Source organism: Bemisia tabaci, chromosome 8 (assembly GCF_918797505.1).
Source record: "Bemisia tabaci chromosome 8, PGI_BMITA_v3".
Classification (NCBI taxonomy): domain Eukaryota; kingdom Metazoa; phylum Arthropoda; class Insecta; order Hemiptera; family Aleyrodidae; genus Bemisia; species Bemisia tabaci.
Genome location: NC_092800.1, coordinates 7,256,430 through 7,275,717, shown reverse-complemented (window position 1 = coordinate 7,275,717; position 19,288 = coordinate 7,256,430). Strand labels below are relative to the sequence as shown.

Below are 19,288 nucleotides of genomic sequence, written 5' to 3'. Positions count from 1 at the left end.
CTCTTCGCGGTCCGACGCCGAGATAAGATCTCTGCCGTACTGAGGAAAAACGACGTATAAACATTCGAACGTTGCCAAATTTCCTCTCAGAGAAAATTTATTTGTGTGGAAAGTCATGAACATTTTCCCTTGGTATTTTCAGACCCTTAAGATCTAATTTCGAACAAAATTTTCTGATAAACTGGGAGATAAATTTAGACCGATTTTAATAAAAAATGTGCAATTTGTCTGAGGGGATTTGGCAACGTCGGAAGGCTCATGCGGTGTTTTTCCTTATCACGGCGAATCTGGACAGGGTGGAGGCAGCGCGGCCGGCCAGAAAACGGGAGGGAACCAAACCAGAGCAAGAACCGTGAGATTGCACCGCTGAGGGCCGCTTTAAATTCGTCGGGCGCATTCCAGATGGCGCTAGTGTCGGTGATGCAATAATCCTCTCCATTATGATTACATGGAATAACTTTCAACTCCCGGTACATTCCGCGTGACTGTTGTAAATTGCTTGCACAGACCTGCCTGGAAAAACAAACAAAACAAAGATGTTAAAAGCGCACTCCAGATTTGCCAAAAAGCTTCGTGCTAAGTTTAATGTATATTTTACTGCCGCGACCGCCACATCGCAGTGAATTCAGTGCTATAGAGGAGTAACCGACCAAAATTCGTCTAAATTGAATTAGGGCAGTATAAAAGTTAGGAACAGTATACAAGTTAGGAATAGTATACAAGTTAGGTATAAATTGTAAAGGAGCGGAACATAGTTTCACGGGCTAATTTTTAAATTTCGGGTTTATATGCTTGATTCTTACAGACTAGCTAAAAATAATAAGATCAGTTCAAACAGCAACTCTTCACGTTCAATGTTGACAGAGATACCGCGCTTTGAAAAGTCGGGTTTTTGACGTCATCTACCGTGGTAGGGACACCCTTGGTTTCTTCCACCTTGCTTTCATCCGAGGTTTACGTAGAGTAACCAGTGCAAACGTGTGTTTCCCTGACTGATAAAAACAAGGAGGAAGAAACCAAGGAGGTCACATCCGCGATGGATGACGTCATGAACCGAATTTTTCAAAGCGCGATATCTCGGTTGATAATCAACTTAGAAAGTTTGGACGAATCTTAATATGTTTAGGTGATAATCTAGAAGAATCAAGTATCAAAATACGATTCTGTGACCAAAGTACCCATTTCAATAATCAGTGAGCTGACTTGACACCATGACAGGGTGTCTTCTGCACGGAATAAGCCCGGAAGTACTGAAAAAGCACGGATTTTGGAAGGTCGGCACGGAAAAAGTGCGGATTTTCCGTGAAAAGGTACGGAAATCCGAGGTTTTCGTGATGAACTCTTAAGTGTAGCCTTGGGGGTATGCGATTTCCTAACATAATCTACTAATCGAGTCCCCGGTCCGATTCCTCTTGTTTTTTGGTTCATTTCTTTGTCATTCCATCACTTCGCTTTTCCAATCGAATGCAATTGAAAATGCGTGTAAGGTAATTAAAAAGCAAGGATTTTTGAGAATTGCCCAAAAAAATGAATTTTCGGGAAAGGAAGGAAAAAGCAAGGGGAATGTACTAAAAAGGCAAGGAATTTGAATGAGGGATGAGGGTACTAGTAGACACCCTGCATGAACATTGTAAGAAAAGTGATTCATTCCATTACTTCGCTTTTCCAATCGAACATGATTAAAAATGCGCGTGAGGCAAGGAAAAAGCAAGGAAAAGGTAAGAGAAAAGCAAGGACTTTTGAGAATTACCAAAAAAATGAATTTTCGGGAAAGGAAGGAAAAAGCAAGGAAAACGTACTCTAAAGGCGAGGAATTTGAATGATAGGGTACAAGTAGACACCCTGCATGAAAATTGTAAGAAAAATAATTTTCTTTTCTCTGTTTACTACTGCAATGGATACTCATTTCTAGCTCGTACCTCATCGCGACAGTAAAACTTATGGTTCCGGGTGCATGTGTAGTGCGACAATGTCGCAAAGTCCGGTTAAGGAAATGTCGTCCTCCACCAAAAACGTTGACCACTCATCCGATCAACGATTGGAGGCGGCAGATGAATCATCGACCAATCCGGCCACATCCAACATGGTTGCCAGGTTGCTCCGTGAAAAAGTTGAGATGCAGTGAATGTAGGCTGAGTCCGGTCGTACTTAACGGAGAGTCACAACAATGAATCACTGAACTTTGTGTTCTTTATTTAATGTTCTGAATGTACTAGGTGAGTAGATTACGAGGTATTTTATTGCTTTATTTTTGGAGCCAAAATCCTCGTCCGTTTTTAAAAAGTCCAAAGACTCGAAGGAATTCCAAACGCGCCGAAATGGCGAGAAACTGATGAAAGTGATGTACTATGCTGCCGTGCTAAAGATGAACGCCGTATGAACATTCGAGAGTTGCCAAATTTTCTTCGATAAAAATGTTTATTTTTGAGGAAAATTAATGATATTTTTTCTTAAAATTTTCAGACACTTTCGATCAAAGGCACAAGGACTGTGCGAATAGAATCCTTAACATCTGTTACAGGAACGCACGAATTTAAAATGAAGTTAATTTAAAGTAGAAGTTTGGCAAAACAGGAAACACTTGGAAAATAAACACATTTCATTAAACGCTAGTTTAGGTTAGTCTGTTTGCAAGTCTTTGAATGTCTTACCTTCTGATCAGTGGCGTGGCGCGTGCTTTGCGATATATCGATTGTTATGCCATTTAAACCTATGGAAAAGGATCGATAAACAGGGTGTTCTCAGCGAACACCTTAATGATCGATTCTTTACCATAAGTTTAAATGGCACAAAAATCGATACATCGCAATTCACGCCACGCCACTGCTTCTGTTGATAAATGGAGTGAAAAGTTTGAATAACGGTTGTGGGCCTAAAGAACTTTCCTAACTTTTCTTGGAAAAAATATGTAATCGGGCGAAGCGAGGCAATGTTGGAATGCTCATACGGCGTCAAAACACAACATAGGCCATTTTTGAGCTCTGTTATTCGATGCCACGATTATTCTAACGCGAGTTCGAAAAATCGCGCCCAACAAAGTGTGGCCTGCTTTGAACGTATATTAGCGCCTACAAGACTTTAGAAATACTTCACGTATTGCGCCAAACAGCGCGGTCGGCTTGAGGCCCATATTAGCGCCTACAAGACTGCATGAATACTTCTCGCATTGCGCCAAACGCAATGCAGTCGGTCAGTTGGCGTGAGACGCATACTAGCGCCTACAAGACTGTGCAGGAATGCTTAGGACCGCATGTCATCATTCTTGACTCTCTGCTCTAATTTTTACCGAAAAATATGTATCTTCATTGTAACGATTCGCACGATGGCACGCATTCGCGCAATCCTATCGCAGCCTTGTATCTGAAAACATATTCGTATTCAAGGATGAATGACATTCTAACCCATGAATTTAAATTGCAAACAATGTATATTATTAAATTTTTTTTATTATTTTATTTTTATTTTTTCAATTTTTTATTAATTTTTTTTTATTTTTTTAATAAAAAAAAACACCCTTCCAAGTAGATTTCTTTCACTCACCGTCGTAAAGTGTCGGAGACTTAAACGAACGATCAGAAAAAATGCGCTTGTGAACAAATACACACTCAAAGGAGGTTAATTTTGCTAGTGATGTTTTTTGAGAGCGGAATTCAAATTTCATCTAAAAGTCGCTTATAGTCATCCATTTGAGTAGTTTTCCCAAGTTTATAAAAACAATTTAAATCGCTTTGCTTGATATGAACCAATTGCGAGGCGTGAATGATCGATTGTCGATATTTCCCCATTTGAAGCTTGTTGCAAAAGTCCATGGTTGCAATGTATACAAAGGAGCTAAGCAATAGAATAATCGGTCGTATTTATGCTAAAATGAACTATATGCATAGGGTTTGCGTGTGAAATAGTTCCTTTTAGCATAAATACGTCCAACTAACGGCAACCCATGCACGAGAGACCCTTTAGTTTGTCCATCTAGACTCCGTTTTTTTTCTCCCCTAGTCTAATAGAGCCACCCATTACAAGCAATAGGATCGCTCCATACTCTGTACGTCTTCTTTGTTTATCTGTAGCTTTGTCTATAAGTTTTAATAATCAGGCTGCTGATCTCCCCAACTAGATTTTGAAACTTCCGCTCTTCAAATGCAAGCGCTTCCTTAACCTAGATTTGCGCTTCGCCGGGAATGAAAATTTAATACTTTTTTGTGTGGGTGGCAACCTTGATGCGAGTGTGAATGGCGAAAATGAAGACGTAAGAGCACAATTGAACGTATTAAAATATAAAAAAACTATATTCATTCTGGCATGAGCCCTGAGATCCATAAGAATACTTGCATCACAGGAGTCATGTTACAATGGATTTAGTTTCTTTTAATTTAAATACGTCCAATTACGGAGCCGTACGAAGAGGAGCACCGCGAAAAACAATGGGGACAGAGCCCCACGTTGGGGAGCTGGGAACTCGAGTCGCGAATACACTCCGCTGTTTGCACTGTTGCCAAATGAGCCTCTAGTTTTTAAAATATATTGTTCCCATTGAACTTCCTCTTAAAACTAGTTTTTCAAACTAAACTTTTGGAAAACTTTTATCTGATTTAAAAAATGTAACAAAGAGGGTTCATCTACAAGTTTACATATATTAAAGTGCTGATTAATCAGTACAACAGTTCTTACAACAGTACAATATATTCTTACATTTCTCTACTTACTAATTTTAATTGGACGTGTTTCTGCTTAAAAGAACGGGAGACGGATTGGAAATATGGGGTATGCTCTAGAAAGTTGCATAAGAACCAATGTACAAGTGGGCGTGATTCTCTCTGAGGAAACAGAAAATCGGGATTTTAAATTCTACCAAATGTAACAAGCCGCCGACCGTAAGCGGCACACATGAGCCGTAGGCATGGGAAAAGAGCGTTGTGAACAGGGCTCATGAGTTAAAGCGGACCACGAATGATTGCGACGTCATTGGCGCTTTATAATTCCCGTTCATTCTTATGACCCTCGACTAACGAGTACACCCTTTCTTTCCCACCTGCCTCTAGTTCCGTTTAGCAGAATTATATCCAATTGGTAAATATATTATTTATGTTCACTCATTCACTCACTGACCAGTGCTGATAGCCGAAATTATTATGAAAATCGGTCCGGTAGATTTGTAGAACGAACTATGACAAAATTTAAAATTTAGGGGGTCAGAGAGCTTTTAATTAAGAGTCTACCAACCAATCAACATGCGAATCGCTTGACTCTGCAAGACTTTTCCACCTAATGATGTTCATGGCGTATGTTAGAACACAAAATAAACTGTCCAGAGTCCTCGGCTACCGACATACGATCTGACAACAGCGAGATTCATAGTGACGTCTGTAATAGCGACATGTCCTAGCATCCATACGGGTCATTAACTCAGCGACGGGAGAAAAATTAGAATGGAGTAACATCGTGGTGTATCCAGTTCACGGGAAATATGCGGCAAGCGTGATGCAACGACAGAAGACTTGGTTATGTTTGGGACACAAATTGAGAGATAGGTGCTTACCTTACGTTTCACGCTAAAACTTTTGCAGTTCAGGTTGAAATACTGGCCGGAGCATGTTATATCGGTCAAAATACGACTTCTTAATTAAAAAAGTTTATCTTCCCCGAAAGTTTTCCAATTTGAAGCTACAACCCCCCCCCCCTCAAGTTTTTGGTAGTATCATTGCTTTTTCCTGAAGTTTGACGACTGCACGAAGAAAAAAACTTTGTGCGTGGGACCCGAAGTTTAGGTCATATGGATCTCTGAAGTTTTCGGATTACGGATCTAAAAACTTAAGGTCCAGCTGCCGAAGATCGGGTCAGACATCTGAAGTACTTCGATATATACCGAAGGGTTCAGGTCACATATCTGAAGTACTCCGGTACATACCGAGGTGCCTCGATGTCTGACCCGAACTTCGGCAGCTGGACCTCAAGTTTTTAGGTACGTGATCCGAAAACTTCAGAGCTCCATATGACCTAAACTTCGGGTCCCACACACGAAGCTTTTTTCTCCGTGTGTAATGGCCGAACGCATGAAAAATACCGAGAATAAGTTGTCCACCCCCACTACGTTTTAGAGTTGAAATTTTCGAGAGCTCAGTTTTGATCAATTTTATGGCATTAAAAGTTATTTTAGAAGTTTTGCTTTCTTCCTCCCCCGATTGAACTGCGCATCCTCCAAACAACTTTTGTCTCCCCCTACTTCAAGATTTGGTTGAAATGAGCCCTGATCCTGTGGTCCTCTGAAATCAAAATGTTGTGCACAAGAATATTTTCCCTCGAATAGTGAGAATCAACGTGGAACTCTCTCGACAACTTTCAATTTCCGCCATTAAAATCGGTTCCATCTCGCTAACCACCATCCCTGAATTCCCTCCCATACCCACGCATGCTGCCGCTCTAAGAAAGAACGCCGTATGAGCCACCAGGGGTTGCCAAATTGCCTCCAAAAAAAACTCATTTTTGAAGAAATTTTTGGATTTTTTCTTACAATTTTTCGTGGGATTTTCCTCGTAATTTGATCTATAAAGCTTGAAAATTTTAAGGAAAAATATCCATAACTTTCTTCAAAAATGTCTCAAATTCTACAATAATGAATAGGAAAAACGTCGTATGAGCTATCGAATGTTGCTGAATTGCCTTTCAGAAAATATTCATTTTTGAAGAAAGTTATGAATATTTTTCCTTCATTTATTTTTCCTTTGAAATTTTCAAGCTTTAAAGATCAAATTACGAGAAAAATCCAATGGAAAATTGTAAGAAAAATATCTATAACTTTCTTCAAAAATGTCTCAAATTCTACAATAATGAACAGGAAAAACGTCGTATGAGCTATCGAACGTTGCTAAATTGCCTTTCAGAAAATATTAATTTTTGAAGAAAGTTATGAATATTTTTCCTTGAAATTTTCAAGCTTTATAGATCAAATCACGAAAAAAATCCAATGAAAAATTGTAAGAAAAACCATCCATAACTTTCTTCAAAAAGGAATATTTTCTGAGTGGCAATTTGGTAACGTTCGACTGCTCATACGGCGTTTTTCCTTAGCAGGGCAGTCTGCTTCTGGGAGGTAAAACTGAGCCTAGTGCTCCAGTTTGGTACTCATTGGGCGCGTGAGGAATTTTAAGAGACGAACTTTCGACTAGAATGGCATCCGAGAGGATCATCTTCCTCTGGCTACCGCTCCCTCGCGGCTTGTGATGTGACTCCGCGCTCACGCAAATTCCAGCTCCTTTTAGCGGCTCGCGGCTGGGAACCTCGGCCATTCATACCGCCGAGGCATAAATACCCACGTGACCTCAATCTCAATGGAAGCTATTTTAGGAAGTCATCAGTAGCTGTGGTCAAGTGTGGTCACGCTCCTTTGAGCCCTGTTGTCGCTTCGCGGGTATACAGCCACCAAGTTGGTGACTCATATGAACACTAGAAAAAAACACATTGGATCTAGAGTCCAGACTCTTAAAACAACATCGACAGATCAGATTGATCAGATGACGAGAAACGATTGCGTTCTCGTGTTGATTCGATCAGATTTAAGCTTAAATCAAGAACCATGCCTCTTAATTTGAGCGGATTTCCTTTTGATTTAAGCTAAATCTGATTGAATCAAGAGTATTTTTTCTTGTGAATGTTTTCAAGAGTCTGGACTCTAGATCCAATGTGTTTTTTTCCAGTGCATACAAAGAGTGGAATTTTCGAACCTGGTAAGTGCTATCAGGCGTTGTTGCTAAAATCGTGCAACTCGACGGTGAAACTGAAAAAATGCGTTTCTCGGTTGTGGTGTTTTGAAATCTCCGCTACTATTTTATTTATTAAAAAGAGACCGAACCAACATCATGGCTTGAAATTTTCGCAGAATATTATTTATAAAGAGGAGAAGAATCACTGAAAGTTTCAAAAAATGACATTCAGTCATTTTCAATGCAGAAAATAAAGAATAACAGGAAGTCTGCAACGCCGCAAACATTTCTACAGTTTCACCATCGAACTATTTTTCTCAGTTATCAGGAATCCAGTAGCCTGGATATTACAGTGGGCCGGTTGCAAACTTCAGCTAAGGCCAAAGGAAGAGTTGTTTCTTAAAGATAATGACTCAAAATTAAAAAATCACGATGAGAGAGTATCATGAAAGTCTTAAATACACACCTATAACTTCACAATCTCTATAAAAAATATGCGTTTTTTTAAGTTCCCCGCTTCAGAAACGATACTACGGCACAGGCGAACCATTCGCAATAGGGGTAGTTCCATCCAACCCCTGCGCCCTAGGATGCTACAATTGCTACACAATATTCAACATGGCTGACACTTCCGCGCGCAAAGCGTAAAAAAGCACCATGGTCTTCGTGAACTCAAGGAAAATGTAAATTTTAACCCTCGGTTGTTCAAATCCTGTCTTGTCTTGTGCGTCTGTTCGCGGGTTGGGGTCGATCATTTTGAATAGTGCGTAAAATCCTAGTGCGCTAGGGATGGATGAAACGACTCCTCTTACAAATTGTTCACCTGTGCCGTTCTATCGTTTTAGAAGCGGGAAGCTTAAAAAACGTGTGTTTCTTACGCAGATTATGAAGTTAAAAGTGTATTTAAGATTTTTCAATGCGCCCATGGTGATTTTAGAACCATTTTCTTTAAGAAACATCTATTCCTTTTGCTCCAGCTGAAGTTTGCAACAGGGTATCCCTACTACAAAAACCTTGCACGGAGAGGAAAAAGTCTGTAGCATGCTTCAACGATACTGTCCCAAGTCTACCAATCACAGGTAAAAAAAAAAAAAAAAAAAAAACACATTGGATCTAGAGTCCAGACTCTTGAAAACATTGGCAAGAAAAAAGACTCTCGATTCAATCAGATTTGAGCTTAAATCAAAAGGAAATCCGCTCAAATTAAGAGGCTTGGTTCTTGATTTAAGCTTAAATCTGATTGAATCAAGAGTATTTTTTCTTGTCGATGTTTTTAAGAGTCTGAACTCTAGATCCAAATGTGTTTTTTTTTTTCCAGTGTAACACTGATAAAACGAATCTAGTGAGAGACTCAAAAGCGGGAAGTAAAAGAGGGAAAGTAAAAGAGCGTTTTCTACGGAGATCGGCAACATTCGAAAATAACAAATAGCAAGGCCGTGGGCTCATCGCAGCTCTTGCTCAATGAGTCTGAGCTTGACGACACTACGTTTGAAGAGAAAAAACTGGCGAGCACGTAGTTTTTTACGAGATAATAGTCACTTGATAGAAACTATCTGCTCAATCTATGGAGGGACTTTATCGTGGTGATGCTGAGCCAAATGGACTAGCGCGTGATGAATTCATCCTTACGCACTCGTGGAGCCAATCTCGCATAACCTCCAGAACTATTTTTCTTTCTTCCTCTGATTACTGAAATCCTTGGCTGATCCCGAGGGGGGGGGGGGGGGTGCTTGAGAGGAATATCAGCTCCCTACATCCAGTGAGAATTACAGGAAGGAAGCTAGGAGGGTAACAAAACATTTAGATAAAATGGACGTATTTCTAGCAAACAGACCTATGTGGAGGTGAGAAATATGGGGTGTGCCTGTGCTCTTGGAAGCTGCATAAGAAGCAATGTAAAAGTGGGCGTGGTTCCTTTTGAAGAATTGGAAAAGCGGGATATTGCATTCTATCAAACAGACCTATGTGCCAACGGAATGCGGAACTCATGAGCCGCGGGCATGGCAAGAGAGCCTTGTGCACAGGGCTCATGAGTTAAGGGCTCACTCTAACGATCTCCTCATCGCTCGAGTGCGCACTATCATTGCCGCTGACGTCACTGGCGCACAATTATTCCCATTCACTCTAACGCAAAGAGAACTAACGAGCACACCCCACATTTCTCACCTCCACATAGGTCTCTTTGGTAGAAATACGTCCAAATCATTTTGAGGGTTAATCATGGTAAGCTTTGAATCCGCATGCACTGCATGCACTACATAGGTGGATCCGGACCGGGGGGGGGGGGGCGTAAGGGGCCCAAGAGGAGAGAAGAGGGAAGCCCCCGGGCTCCTCTTTAGCGTTCCCTCCCGTTTGAGATGTCTGGATCCGCCTATGATGCACTGGGTTGTAAGAGATTCGTACTGACTGCGTTCGGGTTTCATTAGCTGAAGTTCCTCTGTATTCAGGGTGTCTACAAGTCCGGAATTTCCGGAAAGTCTGAGAATAGTACTGATTTTTTAAGAGCGGTCCGGAAGTACTGAAAAGTGCTGAAATTCCGCAAGAAGGTCCGGAATTTTGTTCTTTTTCAGTCATTTATGTTGCAATTTGAGCGGGAAATTCAAATTTTTGAAATTTTTTGAGTTTCGTCGAAATGGAGGTACTGAACAAGTACTGAATTTCTTGGGAATGTACTGAAAAATTACTGATTTTAAGCCAGCCTGTTTTAGTAGACACCCTGGTATTTATTTATTATACAACCATACTTCATCGACTAGCGGTTATGCAGTGAGGACAGCGCATCAAATTCGGTGTTTAGCGCAACTGACCCATTGCAGTGTCAGTGCACTCGACAAAACCGGAGGAAACCGAAATTAATTACGAATGCAGCGCAGTGGTGACATTGTCACGCACGGGCCGGCGTGTCGAAACACGGCGCGGCGGTTTCCGTCTGGTCCGCGGCCCGGCCGGAAGTCTACCTCCGCGCTCACCCACTACAGGTGACATTCCGGGCGCCGCCGCCGCTCCGGGTTAGCGCCGTCAAAAAGATCCGCGACGATAACTGCCTGCACGCGCCACACCTGATCATAACTACCCGCGCCGCGCATGCGCCTTCTAGCTACGCGCCGGCCAATTTTCGCCGCGTTCGGGACACATGTGCCCACTTACATAAAGGCTCTTATCTCGGCGCGCTTCACCTGTTCTGCCATGGTGAGGAAGAACGCCGTATGAACACCCGAGAGTTGTCATATTTCCTCTTGGAAAACGTGATATTTGAAGGAAAGTTCTGAATAATTTTCCTTGAAACTTTTTGGACACCTCAGGTAAAATGGAGATATTGCATGTGTGAGGAATTTGGGATTTGACTACTGATTCTCATGTAAAAGTTCGCGAGAAACACGATGGTGCCACTGGTTTTCTCTGAAATCAACTTCAAAGCTCAAAAAAAGCTCTCAAGTTGAGGCCAAAATGGAGGGGATATCCCACGCTATCCTGAGAGTCCACGTCTACATCAAGACAAGCTCTCCATGCAAAGATAGGGAGCAAATCCATTAGCAGGGATGCCGTGTTTTCAGTTTTAGAGTCCCCAAATAAAGTGGCATCCCTGCTAAGTGATATTCCCTCCATTTTGGCCTCAACTTGAGAACTTTTTTTGAGCTTGGGAGTTGATTTCAGAGAAAACCAGTGATACCATAAAGTTTTTGTGGACCATGGCCAGTGGATCGAGGTGGTCAAGTGTGGTTTTTCCGACGGACTCTTTGACCACCAAGATCTAGCAATCTCGCGCAAATGTTTATTTCTCCCACGTTTCACTCATATGCTGATGTCACTGTTTTTTTCGCAATTTTTGTTCACATCAATCATATCCTTTGTTTTTGTTTCAGGATAAAGACGAACAGACGAGACTAGAAATGAAACACCGGAAAGAAGAGGATGACTTATACCGGAAGTTCGCGAAACAGCGAGAAGAGGAGGACAAACGAATGAAAGAAGAATTTAGAGTACGTACTATTTTACCAAAAAGCACTGTCAGCCGTATGATTAGCTCTTTCAGCTCGGAAATTAACATTCCAGAAATATAAGTTTTTAAAATTAACATCGATGCGGACACAGTTCACACGAGTACATTCAATTAGATTGTCGGTCCTTTCGATGAGTGTCAATTACAATTAAGGCAGTTAAATCCTACCATAAGCTGGTTCCAAACTTCTCATTATATACAATTTGGATGTTCTTCATGAAGCGAAAAAATATGCATAACAAAGTGCTTTAAAAAAATTTTCAATTTAGTCATTATCATGAGCAACGAAAAAAGTATTTGGGTCGTTATGATTCTTGGTTTTTTTAAACCCGTTCTTTTCCAGCAGCCATATAGTTAGAGGAGAGGGTTAAGAGTGAGTTGCAAATGTCTCTTTTACACATATTATCAAGAACACATATCTCAATTTTTTGAATACTTGCTTTTCAATTCAGAAAACTTTCTGGTGTATGAATTCTATCGAAGTTTACATTTCTCTTTCCAAAATATAAAATAATACTAAAAAAGGGTCATAAAAATTTGATTGACTTTAAGGTAGCTACGGATAAATCTACAACATTTTCTGAAACCACTAAATCTTTTCATTTTTTTATTTTCTATGTGGCAAATTACTAAAAATCCTCTAAGGATTTATCTCCAGAATAAAGTCTGGTTCCGTATATTAAAATGACGTTAGAATGATGCGAATTTTGACGTTGAAAGCAGATAACTCAGGAATCTCAACTTACATATAAAAATTGAAGAATTTACTGATCAAAATCTAACCTGCTTGAAGTCAATCAAATGATAGATTTGTATGGAATATCCAAATAGTTTCGATACCGTTTATTTATAGCAAAAGCAATCGCGGATCCAGTAAATTTGCAACATTGCTATTCTGCGTTTAAATCTATGGAAATGTATCGATTCTTAAACATAGGTTTAAATGGAGGGAATTCGATGTTGCCAAATTGCTGGGTCCGCTTCTGACTGAAAGCACCGGCACTGGCGCTCGCTTGTAGATGGCACGATGGATTTTCCTTAAGAGCGGATATGAAGAGCAAGAATTAGCATAAAGAAATAGCAACAGTGTTGTAAGTTTCTTAAATTTTGAATCTCATTTTTTCCAGGACGAATGGGAGAAAGAATTAGAGCGATTGACAAATCGATTCGAAAAAGAATTACAAACTAAAAGGAAAAGGCCGGAAGATCAAAAAGTGCTGACAATGAGATTGCAGCAAGAAAAAGAAAATTTGGAAAAGAACATGACCATTAGACGAGACAAGAAGAAGGAATCACTTACCAGAAAACTTCTTGAACATGAAAGGTAAGCGCGTTATCGTTCAAATATCATCCGACAAACCTCCTCTTAACCCAAAATTCTCTCCCATCAAAAGTTCAACATCGAGAAAAAATCGTTTTTCCTAAAAACAGGCGTTTATTTTGTATATCTCTTACGTTGACCTCATAAAGAGATGAAACCTCCGATTTATTTTTTCTCAGTTCGATCAATCTACGATTTCTTTCGGTCAAAATTGGTCCGTGTATCCTTCAGTGGCGTGGTGTGCCATGCGATACATTGATTGATATGCCATGTAAAGAGTGCCATGAAAAGAATCGATAAACTGGGTGTTTGCAACGAACACCTTAATGGAGAATTTGCATGCAAATTTTTTATTGCTTCATCTGAAAGTGCTTAAAGAGTTGATTTCACAGTATTTTTTATAATTTTTTTCTGATATGGGAAAAAGTATAAAAATTGATTTAAAAGTGAGAAAATGCACCGCCAAATGACGTCATCTGGCGGCATTTCCCATTAAACACATGTATTTTGGCAGATTAGATCATTTTGTCATAACTTCTCCAATAATTGTTCAATTCATGAACCAAGGGTATCCTCGTGTTCAGTTCACTCAGTAGTTTCCACTTAAACACGAAATTCATCAAATTTCAGACACCTGCAAATTCTCTATTATCGATTCTTTACGACAACTTTAAATGGGGAAATTGATCGTTAACGACTCTCCACTGGTATACCTAAAATGGTACTTAAATGGTGGTCCTATAACGTGATTAGGTTGACATTTAATACTGTAGTAGCTGTGACCTACTACGCATCAAGCTCATCGATGTTTTGATCGTAGAAAACGTCTTATGGACTAATATCACCAGATTTATGTTCGCCCTAGCAGTATGGAATTCATTCGAGCCGACATTGATTGATCTGCCATCTGAACCAATGGAAAAGGATCGATAAGCGGAGTGTTTGCATCGAACACCTTCATAACCGATTCTTTACCATAGCTTCAAATGGGGAACTATCGATAATCGATCATTCACACCTCGCCGCTTGGAGATTGAGAAAATATGGAATTCGTCACGCAGCAGGTGCTAGAGGAACGAGGAAAATATAGATTGGAATTAGATTGACGACTTGTAGATCGAAAATTTACCAAAGCGGTTATTCAAATGCCGCCGGGAAAAATTGAACCGTTAAAAGTGCCGATCAAGATTGTCACAAGGCTGTGCTGCCGGCTGGGGCAGATTCTTAAAATCCAGAGAGTGGTACCATTACCATTATTATCTCGGTCGCATAGACTGAGAATGGAATTTAGGATCATTTCGGCCCTTCAAAATGTTTGAGGCCGACAATAACCCAATTTTCCGGTTATGAAAACCAAACTTCGGCTGTAGTAATCTTCCAAAGACTCGCATTTTTTACCACAGACCTGATAAAAATTTTTTCTAGTCTAAACTGTAATCTAAATGCCCCGAAATTCCGGTTTATTCTAAATATAAAAAATGAAAAAGAGACACCCCAAAGCGCGTTGATGACGGCGCAAAGATACAACTCTTCGTGCTTGATGGATGTCCGTGTTGCGTTTGCAAAATTGAAGGCGCGCTGCTGCTCGAGGCGCGAAGTCGCAATGCTCCAGTTCCAATGAGGTGTCGCTCTGATTCTAGAGAAACGATAAAAAACGAGACTCGATCGCGTCGATCTTATCTTCGGTTATGTTGCTCACGGAACCCTTAAAGCACCACTACATATGAATAAGACAAGTGGAACTAGCACAGCGTGGAAATAGAGCAAAGGGAAAGGACGCGCGTCGATGACGGCGCAGAGATACAACTATTCGTACTTGATGGATGTCCGTGTTGCGTTTGCGAAGTTGAAGGCGCGATGGCGCGAGGCGCGACTTCCAGTGTTTGCTGCCAGCTGCCAATGAGAGGTGTCGTCGCTCTGATACGGAAGAGTAAAAAACGAGGCCCGATTTCGTAACTCCTATCATCGGTTTAATGTGGACAACAATTGGCCAAAGTTACTCTCATACTCTTAATGAATATACTTGGAGGACATCTGGCTCCTCCGATCGGATCGTTATAAAACAGCGCGTCGAATCCCGAAAAACCTATACATTTTCCGCCAAAATCGGCCTTCACGCCCATGTTTAGGCTAGTATTACACCCGGAATGAGACCGAAAACGACCACATCATGATGCGTTCTACAAAATAAGGACCCTTAATGAGCCAAAAATATTAAGGTTGAGAAAATTCATAGGAGGTCCTTAGCAGGTCCTTATCCATACTCCTCCTTTGCTCCAAGAAAGTTCTGTAACACAGCCGTTAAAGTTCGTTGTTTCCCAAACGAAGAAACCTAAATCCATACCAAGGTTGCAAAACTGACTCTATTCGAATTTTTACAAGAATGTAATTTTTATCTACTCTGATTTTTGCTTTAGATCAGAAGAAAAATCAGCGCAATTGTAGTTAGAAATGCCCAAGATTCTCCTGGTAAATATGCAAATCGCTAGGGGAAATTTGAGACGTAAAACGGAGAAACTTAAATCCATTTCAAGGTTGCAAAATTGACTCCATTCGAATTTTTACAAGAATGTAATTTTTGTCCAGTCTGATTTTTGCTTGAGATCAGAAGAAAAATCAGCGCAATTTTAGTCAGAAATGCCCAAGATTGTCCCGGTAAATATGCAAATCGCGAGGGGAAATTCGGGAACATGAAACGGAGAAACTTAAATCCATTTCAAGGTTGCAAAATTGACTCAATTCGAATTTTTACAAGAATGTACCCATCCAATTTTTGTCCAGTCTGATTTTTGCTTGAGATCTGAAGAAAAATCAGCGCGATTTTTAGTCAGAAACGCTCAAGATTCTCCTGGTAAATATGCAAATTGCGAGGAGAAATTTGGGAACGTAAAGCTTAGTTGCGTTCTTTCGTAAGAGAAACGACAAAGTAACGGATTCCAGCATCTCATATACGTTATTTACGTTATTTTACATACGTTATTTTTACAAGAATGTACCTATCCAATTACTGTCCAGTCTGATTGTTGCTTGAGATCAGAAGAAAAATCAGCGCAATTTTTAATTAGATATGCCCAAGATTCTCCTGGTAAATATGCAAAATGCGAGGGGGAAATTTGGGAACATAAAACTTAGTTACGTTCTTTCGTAATGGAATCGACAAAGTAACGGATTCCAGCATCTCACATACGTTATTTATCATCAATTTCATAACAAAGAAGAAAAATCATGCAATTTTTAGTTAGAAATGCCGAAAATCCTCCTGATACATAAACGCAAATTGCGTGGAGAAATTTCTGAACATGAAATTTAGTCACGTTCTTTCGTGAGGGAAACGACAGAGTAACGGATTCCAGCATCTCACATATGTTATTTATCATTAATTCCATAACAACCAGGCAACATGCGTGGCAGCTAATCGTGCGACACTGACCTGCATTTTAGAAAAAAATGATGGCTCTCCCTTCTCTCTCCACGCAACTACCACTCATTTATACGGCGTAAATTGTAATAACGGCACCTGTTCCATGTTATTCGACCGCGCGGTGACAAAAATACTGTTTGATGAGTTGAGCAACCCAGCGGGAGCGGTGTCCTACCGCAGCCGCCACCGCGAAGTACGCGCACTTACATGTGTAATGGATCTTCTAAATAGACGTATTTCGGCCAAACGGAACTATTTGCACTAAGATATGAACCCTGAGACCTATAAGAATATACGCTGAATAGGGCTCACGTCATAATGCACATAGTTCCGTTTGGCAGAAATACGTCCAAATGATTGCCGGATTTAGGGGGTTTAGGAGAATTAGACGACGAGTGGCACACTGCTATGTCTGGTGGAGAACATTCTGAAAATTCGTGTCTCGAAATACAACTTCACAATGTGCGTTAGAAATACACTGGGAAAAAAAACACATTGGATCTAGAGTCCAAGCTCTTAAAAACATCGACAAGAAAAAATACTCTTGATACAATCAGATTTAAGCTTGAATCAAGAACCCAGCCTCTTAATTTGAGCGGATTTCCTTTTGATTTAAGCAAAAATCTGATTGAATCATGAGTATTTTTCTTGTCAATGTTTTCAAGAGTCTGGACTCTAGATCCAATGTGTTCTTTTTTCCAGTGTATGTGTTTTTTATGCCATCTGCTCCAAACACATTACTATGGCACAGGTGAACATTTCGTAAGAGGAATCATTCCATTCAGCCCTACCCTTGTGCACAAGGATACTACGCAATATTTAACAAGGCCAACGCCAACCCGCCAAAACGTTCGTGGCAAGACGGACTTTCAGCAACAAGCGTCTTTGTTTTTACATTTCCATTGCCTTTATAACCATGATGGACTAACTTCAGGTCCCTCGTGGGTTGCCAAAAGCTCGACAGGTCAACCAAGTCGACAAAAGCTGTAGACAAAGCGATAACTGATGCTCGAAAATGGGTTCCAATAGATCGTTTTTGATACATCAATTAGGTGAGATTGCATCGATATCGATTGGTTCAACATGTAAACATAGCCTCAAAAGTCAATCGAGTAATCTGAGGAAACGGGATTTTTCTGATAGATTTTTGATTCTTATGATTACTAAATGGCATCGCAAGGTGAAATAGTAAGGAATTTTCTCATTTTCAGCTTTCCCGACTGAAATCCTGAAAGTTTTGTTTGGGGTTATGTTCTATTGTTTTGAACCAAACGACACATCGAACCACTATCGAAAACGATCTATACTGAGCAGAGAGTATGGAAGGTACCCTCCATACTTCCATACTAAGTAATTACGATAACCAGCAACTAGGCTTTTTACGTTAGAGAGAAGGAAATTACCTTAGTTTTGAGATTTACTTGTTTAAAGAGCTTTACAATTTCGGTGACTGGATAATCTAAACTTAAAGGATGGTTTTTTTGAGGGAAGTAATTTTGAAATTTGATGCTTGCGGTATAGGTCAGGTATAGGTATTTGGCCAAGATAGTAATATTGGTGCAAAATGGTGGAATAATGCATATTTTTCACAACACACTGAAAAAAAATTCTCGGCGTTTTTACCATGGTCCGTCGGTACCTTTACCATCTCACTCTTTTTACCAATTATTGGTAATTTTACCAAGACAGGCTGGTAAGCTTACCTAAAAACCGGTATTTTTATGGTTTTTTTTAGGTAAGAATACCACTAATATTGGTAATCAATGCCCGGTAACGTTGTCATTTTATCTCGATAATTCTACCACAGTCGATTTAAAATATTGGCGTTTTTACCAAGGTCCAGTAAAATGACCGAGAAAGTTCAATAATTTTACCGAGATTTCTCGGTAAAATTACCAATTCCATAAATGGTAATTTTACCAAGAAAAAACTGGGATCAAATAGAACCCTGAATTCTTGGTAATTTTACCCTTTTCCTAGTAAATACACCGATATTTTTTTTCAGTGCATTTCATTACTATAAGAGAATTTTTATCCTATCAAAGGAATTTCTCCTCCCGATTCGCAGGTTCACCAACGAAAGTAGCAACCGAAGCAAAAACGTTCGCAATTTACCGCGGTTTGCCGGGGCTTTTCCCAGTCATCACCCGGGGGGCTCTCGGAGAGTGGGGGGGGGGGGGGCTGATTACGATTCCAGCATAATCTCCACCGCGATTGCGTTCACCCGGCTGTCAAATCGCGCGAGGCTTCAGGAGCGGGACGCGTGGGTTCCGCGGTTCGACAGCGCGATCTGGTGGCCGCGCGCCGAGTCGAGAGTGGATCGGTCCAGGTGTGAATTGAACTGCGCCGCCGCCGCGGAAGCGGGGTCGGGACCGCAAAGCAATTCCGTCGTCGTGGAAAAACCGCGAATATGCTATGGATTTGCGTTGGAGTTGCGTGGTTTTTCAGTGGGATTGTGGGCAATCCGTCAGGGGATAAGCAGATGACGATCCGGGATGAGGAGTAATTCGTCGCCGTGTCTCACGATTGGCGGGAGCTGTGAGAGCGGATAAGCTGTCACGTCCTAATCGATAACATTGCCTCGTACACGCCGTCGACTGGTTATTGAATTCTTTTCACAGTGAGAGTTACAGTCCCCCTTTTGTTTCGGGGTCTCGTGAATTTGGAGGTCTGTGATTGGCCAGGAACAGTGTTCGAAACTCGCCTTTGAGTTTTAGGAGCCATGTGGCGCATCAAGCCCGATTTTTAGGCGCCATTGAAGATTTTTCAGGGGTCAAATTGACTTTTTGCCTATATATTACAGCGCATTAAGTGAAAAGTTAGACGCAAGATGTTTTCGTAACAGAACT

The 19,288-nt window shown here is 40.7% G+C and overlaps 1 protein-coding gene across 1 annotated transcript in view; it reads left to right on the top strand.

Moving 5' to 3' along the window:
- The window catches only part of Hil (peptidase hillarin), a gene marked incomplete at its 3' end in the record, with an annotated part of 74,954 nt that extends 61,933 nt beyond the window's left edge, over window positions 1–13,021 (top strand). Inside the window, 2 exon segments of the mRNA XM_072303539.1 lie at window positions 11,561–11,677; window positions 12,825–13,021. Of these exon segments, the coding sequence (XP_072159640.1) occupies window positions 11,561–11,677; window positions 12,825–13,021 (314 nt within the window).
- Between the last annotated feature and the right edge of the window lie 6,267 nt (window positions 13,022–19,288).